The sequence below is a fragment of the Neopelma chrysocephalum genome, unplaced genomic scaffold, assembly GCF_003984885.1.
Source record: "Neopelma chrysocephalum unplaced genomic scaffold, ASM398488v2 Primary Assembly neopelma1_84, whole genome shotgun sequence".
Lineage (NCBI taxonomy): Eukaryota > Metazoa > Chordata > Aves > Passeriformes > Pipridae > Neopelma > Neopelma chrysocephalum.
Window position 1 is genome coordinate 8,870,713 of NW_020897746.1, and position 10,306 is coordinate 8,881,018.

A 10,306-nucleotide genomic window follows, 5' to 3' on the forward strand; every position below is an offset into this window, starting at 1 on the left:
TAATCTACTTGGATTACTTTGCCATTTAAAAAAGTTGTAAAAGACCTAAAAATATCCTCAGTGACCAAGTAACAGTCTGAAAACTGTGAGTCATTAACAGCCACGGGCAGAAATGAAGGACAAGGGCTGCTGAAACACCAACAGGAAAAACTGGAATTGGATGATGAGGGAGATTTTGTCTGTTTGACCCTTAATGGCTGTTTGCATTGGGGCATCTCATGGTTCATTGGTGCCTATATTAAGAATTAATATGGAAAATGCACTTTCCCTTTTTGGTCGTAGTTCTGAAATTTCCCTGTGTGGTGTTAATTTTAAATACATACCCAGAAGCTTTATGCTTTCAGAGAAGCTTGCCAGAATACCTACGAAAGATCATTACTATTGTGCTGTGGTTTTTATAGATATCAAAGTTTATTTTAATGTCTTTTGTCAGTAGAACTGGCTTTTAAATACAATTTATGTTGCCAAAAGTTATATTCAGGTCTTGCTCTGAGACAGCCACATTTTCACTGCTTTCTAAAATTACCCAAAATAAACTATTGGTGACTTTTTAAGGATGAAGAGATTTTTTTTTTTTGCTTTAAGAGGCTGAGCTTGCTTTTGTGATGCTGTAGGAAAACTGCATCATCAATTCTCATGCTTTAAATAGCTGGAGAAATATTTATCGAATGACACATTGAATGTAGATTTAAAACAAAAACCAAAAGAAAAGGAACTCCTGTAGTGCAGTACCTCTGTTTGGTGTGTTGAAATGAGCTGCTGTAGCAGGAGGTTACTTTGAGCCTGTCTCCTCACAGGAGGAGGTTCTCAGGTTTTATTACTCCTTAGTCTTCTCAGTAGCACATTTCATAGCCTTTCATCAAGATGAACTGGCAGTTGTTGAATAATCTGGAATTCCCAGTGATACCCTTTGGAATGGGAAGTGATTGTGTTCTGGTATATGGACTATCTTTCCAGAGTTACTAAACTCTAAGATAACATATATAAAATCCAGAATAAAAATCAAATTATCTCTATTTAGGCAATACATTTACTTATGGAAATTGGATCGAGTATGGCAAGACAGGTCTTACTCTACTTGACATTTTCGTAGGAATGAAAATTAAGATTATAATATCCAAGTTTTTACTTTAAAGATGACATCTTAAGATAACAAAAAGATACTGTATAGTAAATACATTGTTTTGATATGTGGTATTTTAGAGTATCACCCTGGAATGCAATAACATTGTTGCTTTTGTAATACTGTGTCACGTAAGTGCTTTAGAGCTTTAAAATTCGAGTTCTCTTTCCATATCAAAGAATGGATCACACTTTTAAGAATTCTGCCTTTTCTTTTGAGGTGTTTGAAGTAGTGGAGCGTGTCGAAGAATTAAGGAGGAAGTGGCCTGTTGCCTGGGGCAAGTTGGACGATGGCAGCATCGGGGTGGTGACGCCTTACGCTGATCAAGTGTTCAGGATTCGGGCTGAACTGAGGAAAAAAAGGCTCTCAGATGTCAGTGTGGAGAGAGTGCTCAACGTTCAGGGTGAGCAACAGCTCTGTGCCCCAAAAACGGGCTGAGGAAGTGAAAAATGGGGCGGGTGAAGTTAAGTGAGACTTAATGAAATTACGGTGAATCGATGGAAACGGGAGAGCTGTGACACAGATGGTGTCTCAGCACGGACCACCAGAGCAATAAACTCGTGTGTGTGAGATTATATGTTCTCAAAATGAAGTTCAGGCTTGCTTAAAAAATAAATTGAGTGAAAAATGCGAGAACTGATCGATTTTTAACATAAGGGGACAGCCAGAGTTCCAAGTAAAAATGTAACGAGGCTTTAGCCTCAAAATGTTTTACTGATTTTTTTTTTTTGCATCTGTGGAATAAACTTTAAAAAACCTGAGGAGAAATTTAGGTATTTCTTCCTGGAATCACATTGATAACAAGAATTTTGTGTGGGCATAGCCTGTTGCTAGGTTGCACTTTTAGTCAGTGATAAACAAAGGCAGATAATAATAAAGTAACTGAGTGACAGTGAGTGGTGTGGGCTCTGTTTTTTCATGGTTGATATTGGTATAGTTGAGAAATTTTAAAATACAAATCGAGAATGTCCAGAACTCTTGCTTAAGGTAGAATAAATAAGTTCAAGGTTTGTTATTGGCTGCCTGGCAATGTTGTGAAGATAATGAACATTTCAGAAAGTTCTGGGGTGATTAATATCGAGGTGAAAAATAAGTTTTTTATAGAGGAAATATTCATGTAATGGAATGTGCTATTTATAGTGCATCTTCTAAAATTTTTAAATCTTATTATTCTTGCATAAAGCTCTTCATGGGAAGGGTAGCTCTCAGTTCAGAATATCTAGGTGTGAAACTTGGCTGGCAAGTGCGGTGTTCTGGTTGTGGTAAGAGCAGAAACAGCAACAATTATCTCAGACGTTTGCTTTTTGTCTCCTTTTAGGAAAACAGTTCAGAGTTTTGTTTCTCAGCACAGTACGAACACGGCACACGTGCAAACATAAGCAAACACCAATTAAAAGGAAAGAGCAGTTACTGGAGGATTCAACAGAAGACTTGGATTATGGTTTTCTGTCCAATTACAAACTTCTCAACACTGCCATTACAAGAGCACAATCCTTGGTAGCTGTGGTGGGAGACCCTATTGCTTTGTGTTCCATTGGAAGATGCAGGTACTTTATGGATGTTCCTTGGTTAATCAGGGCTAAGGATACTGGAAAATGTGTTTATCTATGATGGATTTAGTAAAATGATAAACTGCCTTTTGGTGTATTTATAGTTGCTTGGTTTTTCACTTGACAGTAACAATCGAAGATGCTTCATTTTACTTTCCAGTAGAGGTTTTTTTGTACACCTGTTAAAATTTTATACATAAATAAATGTAATAGATAATTTGGAGCTTAAAAATTGTGATGTGACGTGGTATTTTAAAGTTGTATATCATGCCAGTTGTAGGGTGGTAGAAGACTTTAAAAACCTTATTTATGTTTTGATATGTCTTCATGACACTTGGAAACAACTCATTAAGGTTTGAGTGAATTGACTTTTTATAGGCCTAAATGAATAAATGTGGAAAATGCTGAGATGTGTAAACACTGATGTTAAGGAGACCAAGTTCTTGTTCTTCAAAGGTTTTTTTCTTTCCAGTGGAGGAGCTGAGATTTTGAGATGATCAGAGATAAACCCTGCAGCTGATTTCTCGAAGAGAGGAAACACTGCACTGACTACATTATTAAAATAAAGCTAAAAATACGTGTTAGTCAGTTGTTACATCTCTGTTGTGTTCTACTTTCCTGAGCAGTATTCTACTGTCTTGAAAAGGAATGTGGTTTTCAGGGATTAGAAGTGATGAAGCCAAATGGAACCCAAACCTGTGTTTACTGCATTTATGACAAAGAATCTGTATTTAACCACTCACCTGCTGGGGCCACGTCAGGGGGGATCTGTACCTGAACACAGAGATCTGCTCTAAATGGCTCAGAACATATTATTGACAGAGAAGTGATGATTGTGGGTTTAGTTCACTTTTCCCTTTACCTGGTTGGGTTTTTAGCCATGAGCTGGTTTATGTAATGAACTGGTGAGAAAGAGCCCTGTACCTCCCAAGTGCTCCTTCAAAATATCTGAAATGGGGCTTGCAAAAACTTGATAAAATAAAAATACAGGCTGTCAGCAGGTAAATGAATTACAGGCTTGGCAGTTAAGCCTTGAGTTTGCATTTTGAAGATCAGCAGCTGTTTATGTATGTATAGCTGTTCCAAATTATAAAACAAAAAGATAATTAGGAAACAAGGGGCACTGAAACTTTGTTAAGATGTAGCTCGAGCTTTCTCTTTAATACACCATTGTCTTGTTTCACTGAATAATTGAACATTCACTCTTTGAAAATAGTGCTGGAGGGGCTCAGGCAGAACGCTGGGAAGAGGGTTCTTTTTTAGTACAACAGGACTATAGAAGTCTGAAAGAAGTGACATTTCGTTAGGAAAAACAGACCTCAAAAAAGTTGAGAGTGTACTCGAATTTTATAAATATTCTAATACCTGTCAAAATGAGTCAGGACTGTACTGATGGTTGGGGAGAGCTTTGTGAAGTGTGCCCAGGGTGATCATTCCGTTCCTCTGCGCTCCAACCGGACCAGACAGGGCTGTTTTGGAAGAAAACCCCCTTTAAACTCCCGAGCACACTGAGAGTCAGGAGCCTTTTATTCTCTGTTCTTCCACCCCAGTACAAGTGTTCCATGTGTGCAGAGACTGCTTGGGGCATCCCAAGCAAAAGTGGATGAGTCTCAGTGGGTTTGTGGTGCTTGTTTGGTGACTGAGTTGATTAATCAGAGGGAATTCCATCATTAAAGCATCCCACTGAAGTATTTAATTTGGGGTTTTAATCCTCACTTAAAACCTTGCAAGATCTGTTTGCCTCAGAGCAAAATGCACAAAAAGGGCCATCTTGCAGCGTGAATTTTAAAAGAGCATTTCTTGCCTCCGTAAAATCACAACAGAAGATGGGCTTTTAGGGAGAACTATTTAGAATTCTTAAATATATCAGTAACATTACAGAATTTCCTGCAAGACAGACATTTGTTCTTTTCCACAAAGTCAGCTACTCAGCAAAATGTGACACTGCTGTTAAAATCAGTGTGCAGCAATCTCTCATTTTACAGGTTTTGGGGAAATAACAGTGTTTGCTTACAGGCCAGGCCTTATTACTAAAGGGTGAACAAGCATTAGTTATAATCAAGCACACTTTTAAGATCATTGTCTTTTAATACTTTCTTTCACTAACTTTCATTATTCTTGATTTTTTTGAAAGAGACAGCTCAGTCAGGTTTGGGGTTTTTTTTTAAAGTGACATCTTCAGACCTTATTTAAATATCTTTTAAGCTTCAGTGACTTCGCCCGAGAAGTTCTTTGAGGTTAAAGAAAAAATAAAATAAGTGTAAAGTTTTTGTAGAGATCCTGCTGTGGATGTTAACAATATAAAGACTTTATAAGCAGTAGAAAGACATGTCATGAGAAAGGAGAAGACAGGGAAAAATGTTCTTTTATTACATGGTTTAAATAACCCCCCCAAAAAGCTGGAAGCAGAATTTTCATAGAGCAGACGTGTGTCATCTGCTGGTTGTCTTTCTGGCTCAAAATTACTTCTATAAGTTATAGAAAAATCTGACACACAATAAAATTTATGGTTTTATTTGTTTTCCACCAGAGGATCTCAAAGGATCTCTAGATACTCCCAAGTATTAATCTTCACGTGCCTCTGAAGGGTTTGACAAGAGCAGTTTTGAGGGAATATCTCACCTTTGGTATTTGTTACACTGAATGATCTGCCTAAATTCAGAGAATATATTTGACATCATCTGGGACTGAGAATCTGTATAATCCCCATGACTATTTCAGTCTTAACAAGTTCCTTAAATCATATGCTTTTCAAAATTTTAAGCATTGTTGGTTTTATGGGAAAAAATCCCCAGTTGAACCTGTCCATGACTTTAATATTGGAAGTGATACACACCCAGTGCTTTGCTCTGACACCATGGACAGACCTGTGTGTGCATTTTAAATAACTGGGGAGCTTTTCATTGTGCTGTGGGGTTGCAGGGGGGGTGGCTTGGGGTGTAAAATGAGCATCCACAAAGAATAAAAATACCACACAGTTCTGTTAAGTCTGTTTTAATTTTCACGACAACCATCGAGTCTTACCCACTGTTTCTGAATTGTTTCCATAGGAAATTCTGGGAAAGGTTCATTGCCCTGTGTCACGAGAACGAAAGTCTTCACGGGATCACGTTTGAGCAGATCAAAGCTCAGTTGGAGGCTTTGGAGTTGAAGAAAACCTACGTGTTGAACCCTCTGGCTCCCGAGTTCATCCCCCGAGCTCTGCGGCATCAGCACTCGGCCAATCCCACCAAGCAGCAGCAGTCCCCTCCAAAGGTAAAGCATTCCCAGCCATGGGTTCTGGCAGAAGGGGAAGTGAATGCAGAGAAATGACAGAAAAGGTTTATGGACCAGGCTGTTTGTTTTAAAATTGCGTCAGTGCAATCAGAAACGAGCGCGAATTCCGGAGGGATCCGCGGCGTTTTCAGGTGAAAGCTCCAGACTTGTGTTATAATACAGCATTTAGGGTTGTCCAAGTCCTGTTTCCTTACTAAAACATACACCTTGGGTCACTCTGGCTTGTTCAATGGCAAACTTCAACCTCAAGGTTTAGATAAACCAAATTAAACCCTCTGACCGAGAGCTGATCCCTGTCACAGACACCTTGTGCTCTGCCTGTACCCCAAAGAAACACCAGGCAGAAGAAGTACAAGGAAACAACCAAACAATGGGCAAAAGGGATTTGGTTTGATTTTAAAAATCACATTTAAAATTCGGGGACTGGTATTACATCAGGTAATTTTTTGATGTAATTAGAAATATATTGTAAAGCTGTATCTTGCATAGATTAGCTCTGTGATAATGTCCTTCACAAGACCAGATTTCAGCAGCATCAAGAGGGCAGAGATATGAAATTACCTCTGAGTGGTAATTTCATCAGCTGCTTTATAAAAGCAGGTGAAGAAGTGATGAAAATATGTGGCTTCCTTAGGATGATAAGGAACAACACTAAATTTTAGAGCTTTCTTGGGGAGTGATATATTAGTAAATAATTCTATTTTAATGCTTCTTTGTAGTTTATTTGAGTTATAGTTGTAAAAATGTAGTTCATTTGAGTTATAATTTAATTAAAATGTGTTCAGAGATGCAGCTGAAATGCAGGTTGTCAACTTTGTGATGAACTCAGTTGCACAGGAAGGAAGAAATGTTTCCCATAGCTTTGCATTTGTGTTGCAGGCTGTATCATTGAAATGAAATTTTTACGACAGGTTTTTTAACAATACAAAAAGGAAAACCTTCCCTTTGGCAATTCTTCCCCAAAGAAGGTTTGTAAGTGAGAACGTTTGCTTTCTTCATCAAGATGCATTACTTTCTGAAACAAACACCAGATTTCTAAAGCATCTAGTCATGTGTCAAAACACTGGGCCTACAGAAAACCAGAAATTACAAAATTATCTTTAAAATCCACTGCTGCACTCTCCATTTTTCCTGAGTGCCTCAGCCTTGAATGCGTTTTCTTTAATAGAACATCATTATTAATACTTTTAGTTTCCTAAATGAAATAAAAAGAAGGTATTTGAAAATGCAGGTATAGTGCATTTAGGGAAAAAAGGGGGGTGGGTGCTGGGGGAAGTGAGAATCTTGTGAGTAGATGGCTCTGTTTATTTTCCCTCGGTTTGTTGGTAAACTGAGCCCTTGTGATGCAGGAATGCCAAGAGACACTTTCAAACTGCCAGCACTGTATTTTCAGCTTTAGATCTGAGGTGTCTAAACCCCCTGTGTCATGATTCTAAATAAAATCCTCTTCCCCCTGGATACAATTGCCAGGCAGTGTGTGCAGTACCAGCAGTGCAGCGAGCAGGTAACACCCAGCCACACACAGAATATGGCTGTGAGCAGGGATACATTTCCCTTTGCTCGAGTTTTAAAAGCAGATGGTTAGCTTTGCTTATTTTAGACCTCCTAAGTACAATATTTAACACTGGAAATGAAAGATTAAAATCCCAGTGCTGGTGTATTTTGTAGCGAAAAAGTGAGAAGAGCCTCTGACACCGTGTTTTGTGGTGAGTTTGTGGACATCTGTGCAGGGCAGGGCTCGTCTTTCACATGCTGTGAAAAGTGATTTTGAACAAACAGCACCTTCTTATTCAGCAGAATTGCTCCTGGATTTATGTAAGGGCATTAAAAACCTCCTTGCTGTTTAGATTTTAAAGAAGGAGAAATGTTTGAGTCTTGCCTCTGTGAGAGGCAAACCAGCCAACACAGAACAGGCTGTCTGAGGGCATCTGCCTTCCCCCGTGTTCCTGTGGCTTGGCTGGGCATGGAGGTGAGGAGGGAACAGCAGAGTTGGACAGGGACAGCCTTTATTGAAGGTGATGATGTGGAAAGGGAAAGTTTTCAGAACTCGGAGCTTCCCTCGGGGTAGTTCCCGTACAGTAAATTAGGCTCTGACTTCACAGCTTTGCCTCCCTCCCTCCTGCTGCCTCTGCTCCAGCTTTTGGTCTGGATTCAGGCACTTAGGTCAGGGAGCATCATCATCCTCCACATCTCCTGCAGTCAGTGAGGGCCACGGGTCTGATTACATCTCTGGAGAACACTAAAGGGGGATCCAAGGAGCTGTTAACTGCCTGCAGTCACCCAGATCTTGGTCTGAGCTTCCTCTGAGCACCTTTATGTAACATGGATTTCGATACTCCAGATGGGAGCAGGTTTTCAGAGCAAACCGAGTGTGTCTGTGCTCCTCTGTTGTCAGTCAGCATGAGTTCTAGTGTAGGTTTAGGGCTTTTTGGGGGGGGACCTGAACCTTGAGGTGAAAATCTTTGAGAAATGGCAACAATTAAGTTAATAACAGACTATTATAAAGTCATTAAGCCATCACAATTATGCAAAGAAAAAGATCAAAGAAAGGCAGCACCTCCCTTCCCCAGCTTACAGGTGGCCCCAGTTGACTTTTATTTACCATTCTGGTCCTGGGATATGTTCATACTGTGGCATGTCCTGTTCAACAGGACAGCTCTTCTTACAAACTTATGTAACTATTTGCTGTTTCAGTTTTAAAAATATGACACGTATAAAATACAAGTCTAATAGGTTAGAACAGAGGTTTTTCAGATTTCTACACTTAGAGCTTCACTGTGACAGTAAAACAGATACAGAAATGCCTTGTGCTGACCATGAGTGATTGAGGCATGTAGCTCCTCTATGTTTTTAGATTGAACCTTGCTCTGTTTGATGAATAAACAGGCTTCTTTGTTTAAGTGCTGCAGTGAAAAGCAATTATTATTTTATTTTTCAATAATTCATTTTTAAAATGAGAGGAAGATTCGGAGACCAGTTCTTTAATCTGGTTTATGCATGAGTCAACATTGTCAAACAACCTGTCTTTGTACCCTGACTAATTTGCTCAGACTGCTGGAAAACTGCCTAGACTTATCTCCTGGGCAGGGAAAGTTTTGCAGCATCAAAGCCTTTTTAGATTTATTTTAAATTTGTGAACATACTTAGGTCCAGATTAAGTAAAGTATTGCTCTGCTGCAAAGGACTTAAGAGCATACTGGCACTTGAATATGTGCTCACAGTTTATGAATATTAACTAATTAGTTGATCCTGGAAACTCATGAGCATGCAGGAGGAATAACTGAGTTCTGTTAAAATCCTTTTCTAATGTACAATTCACCAAGGAAAAACAGTTTCCCCAGAGCACTGTGGTTCTTGGCTCTCTTATATTGTGCTTTTGGGGAGCAGTCACAGAGGAGCCACAGTCCAAAGGCCAATAGATGGGATGGGACAGGGAGACAATGTCTGATGAGGTTGGGTGAGCAATTGGGTAAAACTGGGAGAAGCTGCTTTGTCTCCAAGGTTCTTGAGCTGGAACCTGGTGGGGAAAATGGATCATCCTTCCACTAAGAGCTGCTATGGCAGAGGAATACTGAGGATTATGTTGGTACTGGATGCTGCTCCTGGAAAAAAGTGAGACAGTGGAGAATGAAATGGTGAGGAAAGAAACTCAAAATATTTGCTGGAGCTCTCTTTGCTTCTGGAAACAGACCTTGGGAGAGTTTTCCCAGAGGGACTTGTAATGACCCACTGATTAATTGGATTAGTGGTATTTAATGTCCAGCTTTGTGAATTCAAAGTGTCAGGTGATGGACCTGGACAGGTGAATGTGTAAGAATAAACTGCTGGGCTGACTTCTTTCAAGCCCCATTTTGTGTTTAATTATAGTGTTCACTTGAATAAACAGCTTTGGTTTATATAATAATGCAAAACATTGTAATCATTGTTTTTTTCCTTTAAAGGGTAAGGTCCACCATCATAACCAGAATGACCATTTCCCACCTGATGGAATGGGTAAGTACCTGCTGCTCCTGGAGGAATTCCTGAGCTCACACTGATTTGGCTTCAGTGACATTGATACTAGTTTGATATAAATGGAATATCTGGTCCCTTCTTTATTCGAAAGTCATTTGCTTCTTGTATGCATCTGGGAAACAGATTATAGGCTGTTAAATTGACATTAGATATTTCTGAGGCTTTCCCTTTATAGGTGTTGTGTGCACTGATTTTGGAGCTTTAACACAACATAATTGTTGGCCTCTTAAAAATGGCTGTATTTGAAATTCATACTGTAAAACCCTGTCCCAGTGTATTTGCACTAAAAGGGTTTGGACATTATATTGCAGACACTTTTTATGGAGTACTTTGAACTTAAATT

The 10,306-nt window shown here is 39.3% G+C and overlaps 1 protein-coding gene across 5 annotated transcripts in view; it reads left to right on the forward strand.

Moving 5' to 3' along the window:
* The window catches only part of HELZ (helicase with zinc finger), a 90,665-nt gene that overhangs the window by 64,438 nt on the left and 15,921 nt on the right, over positions 1-10,306 (forward strand). For all 5 annotated transcript variants that reach the window (XM_027691995.1, XM_027691999.1, XM_027691998.1 and 2 more), the window contains 4 exons: positions 1,343-1,526; positions 2,442-2,670; positions 5,724-5,928; positions 9,891-9,942. In XM_027691995.1, coding sequence (XP_027547796.1) covers positions 1,343-1,526; positions 2,442-2,670; positions 5,724-5,928; positions 9,891-9,942 — 670 coding nt within the window. The remainder of the gene's footprint in view (positions 1-1,342; positions 1,527-2,441; positions 2,671-5,723; positions 5,929-9,890; positions 9,943-10,306) is intronic.